Here is a 15,835-nt window from a genome sequence, read left to right on the forward strand (position 1 = left end):
CAAGCCAACTAATGTACTTACAAGACCAAAATGGCAACCTCCATCTTTAGTAGTTCTCATTTAACCTCAGCTGAATGCTGAAGACCAACACTACAACCTCCAGCAGACGCCTACAGAATAACCGTACTTTATTTTTATTGAGACAAAATATAACCTGGAAAAATAAAATCCATTTCCAGTGTAGACAAGCATAGCCCTTTTACTTAAAAGGTTTTGTGGCCATAACTAAATATATCAACAGTGTATTGTGCAAGTACAGTAGTAGTAGTATTGTGTCCAGTGTGTTTAGTGACTTTGTGATCAGCGACACTCACACATCATAAATAGTACATACAACACCAACACCATTTCAGAAAACATTCTAGTGAATGGTGGTAAAGTCAGTAATTCACACTACACAAAAAAAAAAAAAAGGAAAAAAAAAAAGAAACAGAACATGTCAAATAAATACAAAACATTCATTGTACCGCCAACTCCCCACCAGTGAATACATTAAAAGCACTTCCATCAATGAGGGGACTGCTACTGTGAAGGAGTTTCATAATAATATAATAAAAAAAAAAAAAAAAAAAAAAAAAAAAAAAAGAAGAAGCTATGTTACAACATAAATATGTGATATTGGCTACAGATCAAGGACACTTGAAAATGGTTCCGATTAAGAGCATTTTCTCAGTAATTCGCTAGATACACCTAAAATCTAGAATTAAAACTATTCTAGATATTAAAACCTGACATTTCAGTCTTAAAGGGGGGGGGGGGAAGCCCTTTAAACGAGAGTCATTGAAGGGACAGAAACATATATATCGTAGTTGAAGGCGTATTCCAGTTGCCTTAAGCTAAAATACAGACAGTGGAATGACATTTAAAATGATCAGAATTCGCCATAAACAACGCACTAAGGACGACTTCTGAAATGTATTTGAGAACTCTGGCGAATAATAAACACGTGACAACTGGTTTGTCTGGCGTTACATTTCATTGGAATAATCCAAGTGTTTCTCAGTAATGACTTCTTCCAAACGGATTGCTCCACCTCCCATCAATGCAAACGCTGGATACATTGTACCGATGCAGTCCACCTCTCTCTCGTATAGACATTTCATATTGGTGGCGTCATAGAATCCTACTTTGCCTTTCTCATAGTCCAGACAAACCCCAATCCGGCCAGGAAGAGGGATAACACGCTCTCCACAAGTGGTGGAAACATTAGATGCCTTGGGGATAAAAAGCTTTCTCATTCCTATGGTCGCTAAGGTGAAAGGTTGTGACGTGTCAAAGGTAACATCTTCACTTCCGCTGTCATGACCACTGTCTTGATCGTATCTGAGGGGGGGGGAAAAAAAAAATAAAAAAATTATGAGTTTTTCCTGTTACTTGCAACCATCACCAGAACTCGGAGGAGGGTTATCAAATATACTCGTACAGGCTCAGCTATGTCAGAGGATATAGAGGTAGAGTAGAGTTGCATTGCGATCCAGAGAGTGCTGCAAATAACCTATTTGCAAAAAAAATATATATCTCCAGTCGTGCCAAATTTTTTGTGTCTAGAAGTTAGATGCAGCACCCTGGGGGTTGCAATGGGTCTGTCTACTTTGGTCATGCAAGGAGAGTCAAAGCCATAGTCACTATATAACCCTAGTACCATTCATCATAAAATTAATTTCTCAGTAATTTTTGCTTTTTTACACCATTAGCTCAGTAGGCTGCAGAATAACCTCCAAGGGTGGTCTTACCCAAGTCTGGTTACAACACTCCAGACTGAAGCAGATCTGTTGCTGGGAGAACAGCTTATGTGCAAACAAACTAATGTGTTTTGCTAGAAGCAAAGTTAATATTTTTATCACATTCCATCGTAAATAAGGAATGTCACGTCTAAGGGGACTGCTGAGAAATAAATTCAACATTCAGCTGAAAAACTTCTTAAACTAGTTTATATCACCTTTGTATTACACATAAGCAGTAATACCTCACTGTCCTTTCACCACCTACTTCTTGGACTCTATAGACATGAAAGTGTGAATGTACAGCCAAAATACTGGTGATCGGCTGCGGGAGGGAGGGGGTCGCATTTCGAATCAATTGTTTCTCTATGTTGAAAGGGACCAGAAGGCACTGGGATTGCAGGGAAACCACAAAGCAGGACAGCAGCATGGTATTGCTTCCAATGGGTACAAAAAAAAAACCAAAAAAAAAAAAAAAAAAAAACACAAGAACACCTTACCTTGGACTACTAATGTCACGAGGGTTATGGAGCCATTCTTGCAGCTTGATGTCCGACGCAACTCCAACTTTCACCATGTAGGAGTAGGAGTCAACCGAGAATGCCCAGAAATGCTTGCCTTTAGAGATGCCAGCATCGCCGATAATATAATCAAGGCACATGTAACATCCTACTTGCACACGTTCTGCTCCGAGTAGTAGGGATTGACCGGCGACACTTTCTACAACATTCCTTTTGTTATTAAGCATGAGGTGCTCCTTGTTGAAGCCACAGCTATCATCAAACAGGAAGCTAAACACTGCAAAAAATAAGAAGGGGTTATGTTATCACAAAACATATTGCAGGGTGCAGGCAAGAAACACATGCATCACTGCAGATCTGCCTGAGAAGAATACAATAACACTACCAAACTCTTATTCTTTAAGTGCTCTGCTGGGGAAGTGCTGTCTTTCTTCTTAGTCAGAGCAGAACAGAAGTGCTCTGTATTACAGTTCCTGGTTTACCTGGAGCAGGTGGTGTCTGGAGGACGACTTCTTTGCTGTGAGGGCTGCAGACAGAACCCTTAAGGCTTTGCACTCGGAAACTGTAGGAGCTGTTGAGGTCTAAATCGGAGAGGACTTTACTTGTACTTGCAGCTTCGATTTCATTCCATGAAGGATCTACATTTTTGTCAAGTTTCCGATACTCAAGGACATAGCTATCCGCAAGGCCTGAATCATTTGGCTGATTCCAACAGATCTTTGTGTTGTTATACACCTTACACTCATCGGTGTTGATTTCTGGAACATCTAGAGCTAAGGATAATTTAAAAAAAAAAATTAATAATTAAAGTTCATAAGGGCATTAAAGTAATAAAGATTAAAATATTGAATATAGACAATCCATGATACTCATTAGTAGCCATCAAATCCTTGAAGATTTAGAGAGAAGCAATGACTAGTGTATCACAACTGGTCAGATGCTCATACACTTAAAGGGGTTTTCCAGGATAAATGTGATGTGGGTACCAGTGATGTATCAACAGTGATAATGCAGGTACCAAACATGGGACTACTAGGGCCTTCTGCTATTCTGTGGCATGTACTTATTATGTTCTCACTGAAAATCCTTTGCTATTATTTAGAGGATATACTTGTGAATACTATTACTAGCTATAATAAACAGCCAAGTATGACTTTACACTGCAACAGTTGAATATTTCAGAGGATACCCACTATTTTGTTATAGCCATGTACAAATTTCTTCCTAAACCTACATACATTCTATCATGTAACAGTTTTAATTCTAGACTTCCAATGGCTTGTCCCATTACAAAGAACGCTGCAGGACCTTTCTCCCATTTCACATTCAACTAAAGCACAGCTAGGCTGAATGTGGGCGAGCCTGGTGGTATTTGGCATTCCCATTCACTTGAATGGGAGCTCTGGAGATAGCCTAGTGCACTAGTTTGGCTATGGCATTCTCAATGAAGGGGATGGAAGCATCAACCTCCACCAGTCCTGTCCATATTCAGCCCTGTGTGCTCAGATTGAAAGTGGAGCAGGAGTAAGGTCCTGTAGTCTTCACTTTGTGGGAAAATCCCTTAAGAAAACTTGTAAAATTTACCTTTAGAGAAAGATAAGTCATTCAATAAGTTTTCTTCCTTTGAAACATCAACAAAATAGTCTTCAAAGCTGGCATCAGCGGCGGGGCGGAAGGTTTTCAAAGAGTCAGAAGCTTTTTGAATTCTGTATATTAAAAAAAAAAAAAAAAAAAAAAAAAAAAAAAAAAAATTAAATTAATAATAATCCACAACTTATATTATACATTGAGAAGAGGCTCACGGTAACACCAAGTATGAAGCCCCGTTCACACAAGGAGCGGATTGGCGGATTTGGTCCCGAGAATGACGCGGGAAGCCGTGTCACAATAGGGCCAAAATGCACCTGCTACGACTGTCGCAGCTTCCCCCTACGGAGTAGGCTCAAATGAATTGGCCTAGGCCGGAGTGTGCTGCCGCGAGGCAGATGCCAGAGCTGAACCAGTCGTGGAGTCCACCTGAAGAAAGGGCAGCTCGCTTCTTGTTTCCGTGAGCGGCAGTCTACATAAAACTCCATTGTGAGGGGGGCGGATTAAGACGTGGATTCAGCAACAAAATCCACCCCCTATTGCCCGTGTGAATGAGCCCTAAGAGGGACCAAACTCTTGTAGAGAACACAACCAAATAGTAGCATTTTGTCAGCACTATGGGCGATTCTCCTTCTAGTAGGCTAGTGTTGGACACGTGGGCCAAGTATAAATGAGGGGCGTATAGTTACAGTCAGCTGAAATACAGTGGGGAAATTTGTCAATCCTTGTGCACAAAAACTGTCATTTTGCATTTTCATACAATTCACTCCAGTTTTAAGAAGTGGATGTGTGTAGCCTTCCTAGCTGTCCGCATGTCTGATTTATCACGAGTAGAACGTGGAATAGCAGCATCTCAGAACAGCAGTGTTAGACTTACAGACGTGACTAACTTATCAAACATCATGCAACATTTGATAAGTTTGGCAGCAAAATTTTTTTTTTTTTTTTTTTTTTTTTTTTTTTTTTTTTTTTTAAAGTAAAACACCCTTCGTGATAAACCTCCCCCATAGCTTGGAGAAGACAACAGTGTATGTAAGATGTAAAGGAAAATAAATGTACCTGGTGTGCAGCTGCTTCGCAGTTTGAACAAAGCAAGAATGGTCAGTTTCCTTCAAGACTTCTTGAGCATATCCCACCAGGCCATTATTCTCCAAAAGGCCCTGATATTCTTCCAATTGACTCTGTAACTTCTCTAATCTAGAAGACTGGGAATTCTTGATAGACTGTAGCACAAATTCTTTTCTGTCTTCTAAGATATTTAATAATTTATCAAAGTTGTACGTGGCCTCTTCTACAGCACGATCGCCGTTGCTCTAAAAGACAAGAAAAATTTAACGCTCATATTTTGAAATTGAATCAATAATTCAAAGAAAAATGGTTCATACCAAGTAACACACAAGCCAGACAATCTGTAATGCCCACCTACAGTGGGCAGTAAACAGTAGGACTGATCTAAACTACCATTGCCAATGGGTGGCTGTATCACAGCTCTGCAAGTAGAATCAGCACAAACTCAATGACACTGAGAATAAATCAAGTATTCTTATACAATCCCATATAGCCATGTACAAAACCCTTCTGTATTACATAGGTCTCCACATCACATACCTCAGTTCTTCTAATCAAGATCTCCAGTTCTGATATCTGGGTCTTCACTTGACTTTCCTTGCTTATAAGGTAACTGATGCCCTTTGTAAGCTTTTCCTGTAGAGGACAAGATATAGAGAAGAAAAAAAAAAATAAAATAGATTAAACAAAGGTCTATGGAGCTCTGCTAAAACCATAACGCAACTGGACCATGTGCACAGCTGTATTGGGTAGTACAAACACTACTGATATCCAAGGCTGAATACTAGAGAAGTCATCTCCTTGTCCGGTTGTAAGAACAGTTATAGTGTCATACAATATACTATACAGTATTGTTCTGTTTTAATGGTTTAGATATGGCAGCAATAGCCACTCTACTGCCCACAATGACTTTTCACCTACTATATATTTACCCACATTTGTATCTGTATGTAGGGACATTTAGGATGAGCAGCTACGTACCATCAGCTCCTGTTCTGCTTCTAGTTCAGCTTGTGCATCCTAAACTATGATGAGTACTTTAAGGGGAATGTGTATTAAGACTGGCGTCTCACAGACCAGTTTTATCCTGTAGTCGGCTGACATCAAGAAGTTTATTAGTTGAGCCATTTGTGTCCCAGAAATGAAATGTTTTGTGCACATGAGGTATACATAGGGGGTGTGTGTGTGTGTTCAGTACATAGTCTAGGTCTACATATGTTCCATGTACAGTACAAATCCCACATGGATTTACCACATGGTAGACTGACTGCTTGGCTAACTGGTGCCCAAATATATTGCCAGGGTCACTATGTCCAAGATACACCTTCCACTGGTATCTCTTTCCGCCATCAACCTAGTCATACATGTTAATAGGAATAAAAGGGGAACAGCACAACAAAGTGTCATATAGGATCACAAATTCTTATGTTATATGGAAATTATTTAACAAGACATATGTCAGGGGAGGTGACTGTACAATGCTAGGAACAATGTACGCCCACAAACCAGAACTGTTCTCTCCATCAACATAAAAGGAAGGCTAGTGGTTAACACACACACCTACCTCAATTTTCTTGTTTTAGTTAAGAAAAGAATACCCACACCTTCGGTCTGAAGTGTACGTGTGATAATCAAACCACAAGTCACAACACTATAGCAGTGTCAACACTGAGTCTCTGGACATGGATTGTTATTTTCTGTAGAGCTGTATCATCCTACACATTCACCACTTCCAGTTGCCAGGCTTACCTTCAGAGTTTTGTAGGCATTGCTCATTGTGGTCACTCTGTGGTTGGCATGTGCCCCTGCCAGTTTACACAAATGACAAACCGGTCTCCTGCAAATCTCACAATACATATTCACCTTCTCAGTCTCGTGTTCAGGACACATGAGCACCTAGAAATACAGCATATTGTGAGGTTATATAGCACCTGTGCCTGACAAACACAATATACTTTGGTTAGCATGTATTGATCTTAGGCCAGTTCATCTGTTCCTCCATTGCTTTAGGTGTCATCTAACATATTTGGTCATACGAAAAGCTTCTTTAATAGGGAGCAATTCAAGTGTTTTGGGAATTGCTATATAAGCTAGGAGTAAAGTAGTAAGCAGCTTGTGAGTTTTTATCCCCCACCATTAAGACCTACTGACTTAGGCTGCGCTTATGCAAGTTTCGAGAGGTTTGGTCTAAATCTGTATTAGCTTTACTGGAAGAATTGAGCTATTCTTTTCTTTCTTAGCAATGGGGACCATGACAGAACCCCACAGGACTGCACATCAATGGGTTAGTCAGGTGCCATTAATGTCTGTGACAGATCTGGATCCAGATTATACTGGGAACCACAACAGTAGTAGTTTGAACAAAGCTTTACTGCTATTCCTGATTATTTTATTGTATGTATGTATGTATGGTATACATACGGGATCGTTCATGTATAGCAATGATGACTCACATGTCTCTCTGCCTCTTCCTAGAAAACTAAAGAATCTTGACCTTTAATAAATACTTAATACCAAGGCCTTATGGGCAATAGCATAGGAGTCGCCACTAGTTTCTTTGATCAAAAAAAAAATAAAAATTTCCCTTTCTGTACTATAAGAAAAAAAAAAAGTACAGGTACTAACAGGTGTTAGGACTTTTTTTTGTAAGCAAATAAATTCAATAGAAAGATATTCAGAATACTGTATAAAAATAATTAAACACCCACCGGAAAAAACTACTAAAACAAAAACTTTAATTTAATATAAATCTATGCTGTAAGAAATTTACATATTTTCATAACATAAAAGCTTAACAAGTTGACATTTTGTGTTCTATATGTGTGGGGTTGCAGTAAGGATTCACCATGTGTAACCTCTTAGACTTAGGACTTTTGGTGATTGTAAAACCCATATATGGTCCAGCAACACTACACCGCTCATTCATGTGTCAAGCCTTAATGGAAACAGTTCTAAAATTAGCCGTACCATATGTATGTGCCTGCAGAATGCAAGGCTGGAGAGAGAGGTAATGAATTTATATTACCTAGAATGCACCTTTTTCTGTCACTTACAATTACAATACTCATGTAGTTTAGCAAAACATTGGTACAATGAGATTGGAGCAAATGGATAAAAGTACTGTAAAGAGAAACAGCTCGTAGATAAATTATAGTATTGTATATTTTCTTTTTCTGTGCATCAACAATAAATGCCATTAGCACAGCAGAGGTCAATGACAGTCTCCTGCTCCCTGGTGAAATATTCAGTTACCAGACCCTTCCCAGGGAGTCATTAAAGGGTCACTACTAGAGATGAGCAAACAGTGAAATATTCGAGATTCGATATTCGTTTCAAGTAGAGCCTCATTATTTGACTACTTGATCAAATATCGAATCCCATTATAGTCTAGGGGGAAAAAGAAATGCTTGTTTCAGGGGAAACCACTATTCGACTAAAGGAGAGTCACCAAGTCCACGAATAGCAGGAGGAGAGTGTTTAGGAGGAGCGCTGTGCAGTTAAAGCGCACGGACCCCATTATAGTCTATGGGGACCGTGCTCTAACTGCACAGCGCTTGCAGTTATGCTGATAAGTCAGCTCCCTCATAACAGCAAGCTGCCAGCTCTCCTGACTAGCAAGGACGAGCCTGCTGCAGAACCTCTATAGGTTCGGCCAATCAACGCTGGCTCTGAATCGAATATTTACTGTGAATATTTCGAATACTGTAGTATTCGATCGAATATTACTCACTCATCTCTAGATTATTACTACTATTACTATTAGCCTAAGCAACTGGATCTTCAATGAAATAAGTGGATCCGAGTAGAAAAAGTAGGCGTAATATAAAAGACATGCATGTTATATCACCAACTCCGTAATGGGACTGATCTCTAAATGCACTGAATATATAACATATTAATCTTACTCAGAACAGATGGTGTGCTGTTCACATAGAAACTTAATATCTTAACAACTGGCAATGACTTTACTGTAGCTTCAGATCACATACACACCAATGAAAATATAATGTGCCATATGCTAAAAGCAAAAGGAGCTCTCGGCTCTATAATAATGAATTAAGCACACTCTAGAGCAAGTTCTGCTCATGGCCTATATAGTATTTAGAGATCCCTCAGTGGGTTAGGGATAAAAGAGAAATGTCAGACAGATAAAGGTTATCCCATTCAGCAGGAGTCTGCGGGATACAAAACCCACTGCAAAGTACAGTACAAATCCCATTCACATACAGAGACTAAAACCTACAGTGTAAAGTGACCTTCGTAAAATCCGTACACTTCATCTGTGAGAAGGTCCTTTTTTTTGTCCAGTTCCCATTTTAATGTCACAAACACACCACACAAACACACCACACAAACACACCACACAAACACACCACACAAACACACCACACAAACACACCACACAAACACACCACACAAACACACCACACGAGCAAACTAAAACGGTGCAAAGTTAGTTTTAAACGACTTTAAGACCCTTTAGTCTAACAAACTGATAAGTCTAAAGCAGGGGGAAGGTGGGCAGGAAGAGCATGAAAAAAATATGAACTGCACTCTGATGAAAATCACTAATGTAGATAAGGCCCAAGGAGCTTTCTAATACTGCATGCACATATGTACGTCATGATGAACACGAGACAGTCTCCTGTAACTGAGCCGCCTCAGCAACTGTCTCTTGATTTTCTATCCAGCCTTATTATGTTACCTGGTAACAGTCCCAGAGATATTACACATAGCTGTCTCAGACTGTCAGCCGGCCGGCCGTGCATTGTGCTCCTCATCACCCTTCATCCACATTCTGGACACAGATACAGCTACCAGCAAATCACACCATGCATAATAAAGTACTACTGTACATCACAAACTTTACCACCACCTGGCTCTTTCACGTCTATTGCCGTGGCTGTATTTTTTGTATTTTTTTTACTTTAGTGCTTTATTTAGAATTACAGATTTGTATATTAAAATAAATAAAAATAAATTCTAACATGTCCGAGCTGGGAGTGCAGCCCTACAAGGACAAAAGTGTCCATGGTTAGTGCTGTACTGTATGTATATAGTCAACACAATTGAACTAATGTCTAAAAACGCAGCAATTGAGGTATAGCATGCACAATTGTTTTGGTCGCAAGTTATGCCACAATTCGCACTGTTGTGTGTACATAGAGGGAGGCCGATGAGTGGTCAGCAGCAGCCTGTGCTATACACACAGCGCTCACTGAACTTCCAGTGCTCGTTGCTGGCTGATTAGCATATCAATAAAAGCCGGCTAATTCAGAAAATGGCTGAGAGGATTAACAAATAAAAGGTATGAGGGGGAAGAGTTCCAATCAAGTAAAACTACATCGCTGTGCCATTTGTTTAGGTGACCGTGCCTGTGAAGCAGTGAAAGAGTTGCAGCCCTCACTAAAAGAAACCTCTTCAAACAGCTGATCAGCAGAGGCCCCAGATGTCAGTCCCCAACCAATGATCTATCCTAAGGCTAGGTCATAAATTAAGCTGGGATACCGCATTTAAAAAAGGACACACTGGTGAATTTTATTTGGAATATTACCGTCTACTCGCAAAGGCTTTCCTTATCCAACTTTTCACCTTAAGTCACATGATCAGGGTGACTTTTTTCTAGCATGGGTAACGGCTATATAATTAACGATTTACAGAGAACTAGAGAGGAGAGAACTCACTTTTGGTCTGAAGTTTGTCGTAGGTGGACCGTATTCATGCTGGGCTTTGATGGTTCCCCATGGATGGTTAATCTTGAAGCACTCATTGCAGAAGCTAGCACTGCAATCCATGCAGCTTTTTGTAGATTCTTGGACTGGAGGTTTGCAAAAGTCACACATGATAGCAGTGGCAGCGCGGGCCGCCTGTCTGTAGCGCTCTACTATATTCTCCAATGTAAAGTTCCGAAAAAGGCCATTAATGCCTCGCTCTCCAAGGTCCACATCACGTAAACAGCCGGGGCACGACAGTGAAGTGATTCTGGGTGTTAAAGAATTGCGCTTAGACCCTAGAAAGATAATAAACTTTGGTTAGAGAATTAAGAAATGCAAAGCAGCGACCAAGGAATACACTACTTGTTTCTAAGCTTGCACTGCATTGGAAATGAACAGATTGCATGCAAGTATTCTCAAGAACAAATGGTTTCCACCTGTATTTAGAAGGTCGAAGGGCAAATAAATTGTGATACTGGAGTCTGTAGACATGGGGTATTATACAAACCTTTAAAAGACCGGCATATTCAACCTAAAAGAAGACAGATGCGGATTCCTTTACCTAAAAAGGTATAGGTTTAAAAAATTTTTATAGTAAATTATTAATTTTGAGGCACTCAATTTTTGCATTAAAATATGAGATTTAGAGGATGACCCGTCACTGGTGAAGTCCCTTTAGACTAGGGCACCAGTATGTTGTCCTAGAAGAACAAATCTAGTAGTCATTCAGGAGAGCAGGGTGATCCTTCTTATCGGCTGCATGTCTGACAGAGCAATAAAGGAACTTTGGCTGCAGCTCCTGTCGCAAAGGTTGCAATGTTCTGCCTGTGACTCCTTTACCATTGCATGTGATTGGAGTCACATTGTGTCCCTTAAGGTGCTGCAACAGTGATTTAGCTGCAAAATTATTCAGGATTGCAATATTTTTGGGGCTAGAAGTTGCAGTTGCAACACCCTCAGGATCACAATGCTTCTCCATTCCTGTGTGACAGAAGGCAACTAGATTATGTGGTTTGGTTTTTTATACTTTCTCTCCCCTAACTGTAGATAAGGAGGCTCGGATGACTTTTCCATCTCTGTGTTGAGAACACATGCACATCCAACCAAGTCAAGTGTGCACATATAGGAGGGGGAAGTCGGTAGTAACCGCTGTCAGTCAATTGACAGTGTAAAGGTATCTTTAGGCCATATTTCCCAAACTGAACACTTATTTATGCTGAAATGAACTTGCAAACAGAAAGATAACTTGGCGGGGGCCATTTGTTCCCACACTTGGTAGTCACAGACAATTCTAATTTGCCACCCTGGGTGAATGGTCCAAGCTAAAATCCAAACAAAAGTCTAAAATTCCTCAGATTCTTGCTAAATGCTGGACAAGAATATCCAAGGCAACGGCAGAAAGCTGACATAACCTCATCCCCCAACGTTATGTCGCTGTTGTCACCACCCGACTCTACAAGACTTGAATTGAACCATTTTCAAAAGACTATTCTCAGGGAGGTTATATACAGGACTCAACTTCAAAGGTGCACCAGAATTATTCATCTCAGGACCCAACCCAGCAACCTTATAAAACTAGCTTGGTACAAGCCACTATAAAAGCCCATTATGTCAAATCTATTATATTTGAGAAATAGATTTTCAGCATCGGAGACTAAGACTGAGTAGAGTATTGGAGAGGAAACATCTTATAGACCACTGACAAATGACTATTCAGTTAGGCCAAGTAGCCATCTTCTGGGCAATAGCTCATGAAAATGATGTCAAGACAGCATCTGGAAGTTTAGATGTCCTTCCTTCCCCAAATTTTTAGGTGGGTAGCATTCGCATAGACTGAATGTGATTCTGGAGTTTGAAAGTTTGTCAAGACACATGAACATGAAGACAAAAGCCCACTTACAATTGATCAACATCCAGTCAACAGACCACACTTATGAGTCTGACCATATACATTAGATAGCTGTCCACGACCCTCTCTCCAACATCCCCCATGATTGAGTGCTGTTGTGTTATGTGCCCACTTACCTAATGTTGCGTAATACAACCTAATGGCTTTGTTGCAAGTTTTAGCTAATATTTTTAGGAAAACTTCAGTAAAATTAAAGGAATGAATCACTTTATTGGTTTTTAATTTTTCATTTTAATTTAATTCTATTATCTGTACATTATTAAGGGGGCTGCCATCTTGTCTGAGCTTCTCTTCCGGTCTGTTAACATTTAGTAATATCCTTTATAGCATACGCATAGCAAAAGGCAGCAATAGTCCAGAGCCAACTCACTTAGATCCATGGAAACGTTTTCTAGATGTTCAAGCAGGAGGGAGATCATCTATGGGCGGTAGTGGATGCCACAATGGGTGATAGTAGAAGTATATGTACTTACTATACATTTCCCATCTGCCCAATCCATTCCTGACAAAAAATTTTTTTTTGCAAAATACATGTGTAAAAATTAGACTCCCATTGACTTCAATGATATTTTGTACACATGTAAAAATACGCCGGTAAAAAGTCATTGAAGTCAATGGGAGTCTTATTTTTACACATGTATTTTGCAAAAATACATGCACGTTTATTCCGTGTGAAGGCTCCCTGAGACTGCAGCCTATGAGTTTGTTTTTTCTTTACCCTTTGTCTGTCCTGACCAGTTAATATGGACCACTTCCTATCAGTATAACTACTTTGAGCGATGTTTATAGCAACATACAAGCTGTGAAGTGTTGAATTTGGACCTCACTATAGTGTTTTACAATTATCATTCGATAAAGATTTTCGAAAGGGAAAAAGTGATTAGCACAATAAGAAAAAAAATATATACATACACTATGGGGGAGAATTTTGAAAACAAAAGGCAACCAACCAGAGCAATGCTTTCTTATTGTCCCCATGAAAAATAAAAACTGCAGTATGGTTGGCTGCTTCGGGCAACAAAGTTTTTATTTTAGAGGTTTTCATAAATCTGCCCCAATGAATGTTCAACTGCAAACACATAAGACAGACGCATGCACACACCAAAATAAAGACGCATGAAGAAGTGGCGCACACAGTAAAGAAGTCACTGCAAAACATCTGCCGACTTTCATTCTGTTGGAAACCATTTCAGATAACATGAATTATGACAAGATGGAAGTTAAAGAATGTTAAAAAAAAAAAAAAAAATGATATAACATTCATGCAATGGCTTTCTTACAGATACTAGGAAACTTATAGGATGCCTGTGCATGTTTACATCTAAACAGACGGTATCCTGTCTGCTGGGAGCACCCAGGTACTTCCATCACTCATTTCATTTCAAAGTTTAGAGGGGAAGGTTTGGTTTGTTTTTGAAAGAAAAAAAAAAAAAAAAAAAAAAAGCCTATATATAAATAAATTGTGGAAAAAGGTTAAGGTTTATTGCCTCATACTATGACGTTTTGGCTCCAAAAGCCTGTCTCAAACCGGTTTCTTGGAGCCAAAACGTCGCAGTATGAGGCAATAAACCTCCTTCACTTTTTTCACAATTTTTGGTGTGCCACCTGCTTTTTTGGCGTTATATTGAATGGGACAAATCCTTTACCCATTGGCGAGCACCCTATGCCTAGACTGGTGCGATCATATATAAAATTTTATTTCCTCAGCACCTTGAACATGTGTATTGCCACTTCCATTTAATGCTTATAGGACCTGCAGTTGGGACAACCTTTGTCAGGCCCACAGATTATGTCCACTGCACCATTCATACTCCTCCTCATTGTAAAGATAAAGAGGATTCTAATCCCCCCCCCACACACACCCGATGTAACAGCTGCTCTGTGAACAGTAGAAAAATTCACTTTATAGAACAATCTCTTTATGCATAGATGTTAGAATTTAACCTTATCCCCTCTCCAATATACACATGGGGATGGGCATTTGATAGGTGGAAATCCAGCCCCTGGGAACCTCACCATTTGCCAGAATGGGGTTCCCAAGTCTCTGAATGAAGCAGCAGTTGTGTGTGCACATTCTGCAGCTCCTTTCATCGCTAGAGGATTGCTGAAAAGTACAGCATTAATCTATCTCAGGCAGCCCCACAGAATTCTGCACCTAAATCGTGACAGAATCAGCAAGCATTGTGTAACTAAAGCATCAGAATGGAGTATTTTAAAACCTCTTCTATATTAAAAAAAAAAAAAAAAAAAAAAAATGAATAATGCCACATGAACACAGATGTGTGTACGTACAAGTCTGAAAAAAAATACACAGATGGGACATGAATCACATCTGTATACTGTCCGCACCCTCTACTGACTCATTTCATGAATGAGCCTGGGCCAAAAAAAAAAAAAATGCACTGTCATGTGCATGGACCCATAAACATACTAAGGATTTTAAAGTCAGTGACATTGCTATGTAGGATCCTTATCAGATCTGCTAGATGCAAATCCTGAAGCTTTAAACAGTCAGATAACATGGAACCAAATGTATGACTGGATAGGAGACAGAATTTGAGAATAAAGTTAAAGGGAAACGGTCACATGAAAACCACTGTTCAGTCAGAAGGCGTCAGGTTACAGAATGAGCTGAAAATATTGGATTTCTAGTATTTGGCATTCATTGAAAGCTCTGCTCTTTCTAGGTTAAGCAGTCAAATGGGAGGTCCTATCAGTGATTGACAACGTGCTCTGTATGCAGAGAGGCTGACACTCACTAACAGCACTATCTCCTTGACTTACCAGAGTAGACAGACTTCAGTGAATAAGTGACAAGTTATACTGAATCTTTATTCATATATTTATACATTAATCTGCTCCAGATCTGTAACAAGCTGCCTGCAGACTGAAAAGCAGATTTAAAAAAATAAATAAATCCTGCTAGAAAAACATTTGTTCAAGGCCGTCAGCTTTCTGTGCAGTGAGTGATCAAAATAACAAAAATGTAAGTGTGTAAACTTTACAGAAACCCATTTGTATTTGAAGACCTATCTGTGCTGGCGAGTAACAACTGGTATGCCATGTCTTAGGGGGCGTTCACACTACCGTTTGTGTCCACTCAGGGTCCGTGGTTACTGTCAGTTAAAGATTTTAGCAATGGACACTAGATATGTCCGTTACAATTTCCATTCATTTCAATGGGATTTTTATCTGTTGTCCTTTAGTGCCCTTAAGTCTCAGTTTACAACCATGTCCGTTTTTTCGAGAAGACCCCAAACAAAAAAAAAAAAAAAAAAAAACAAAACACGGACAGCAAGTGTCTTTTGTTTTACA

General features: G+C 39.6%; 1 protein-coding gene across 2 annotated transcripts in view; it reads right to left on the bottom strand.

Moving 5' to 3' along the window:
* Nucleotides 1-800: 800 nt before the first annotated feature.
* TRIM36 (tripartite motif containing 36) overlaps nt 801-15,835 on the bottom strand; it is a 49,694-nt gene continuing 34,659 nt past the window's right edge. For both annotated transcript variants that reach the window (XM_075272246.1, XM_075272247.1), the window contains exons 3-10: nt 10,582-10,907; nt 6,647-6,793; nt 5,438-5,533; nt 4,889-5,142; nt 3,827-3,948; nt 2,725-3,015; nt 2,222-2,519; nt 801-1,323 (exon numbers count right to left, since the gene is read on the bottom strand). In XM_075272246.1, coding sequence (XP_075128347.1) covers nt 969-1,323; nt 2,222-2,519; nt 2,725-3,015; nt 3,827-3,948; nt 4,889-5,142; nt 5,438-5,533; nt 6,647-6,793; nt 10,582-10,907 — 1,889 coding nt within the window. In that variant the 3' untranslated portion in view covers nt 801-968. The remainder of the gene's footprint in view (nt 1,324-2,221; nt 2,520-2,724; nt 3,016-3,826; nt 3,949-4,888; nt 5,143-5,437; nt 5,534-6,646; nt 6,794-10,581; nt 10,908-15,835) is intronic.

The sequence above is a fragment of the Leptodactylus fuscus genome, chromosome 1, assembly GCF_031893055.1.
Source record: "Leptodactylus fuscus isolate aLepFus1 chromosome 1, aLepFus1.hap2, whole genome shotgun sequence".
NCBI lineage: Eukaryota > Metazoa > Chordata > Amphibia > Anura > Leptodactylidae > Leptodactylus > Leptodactylus fuscus.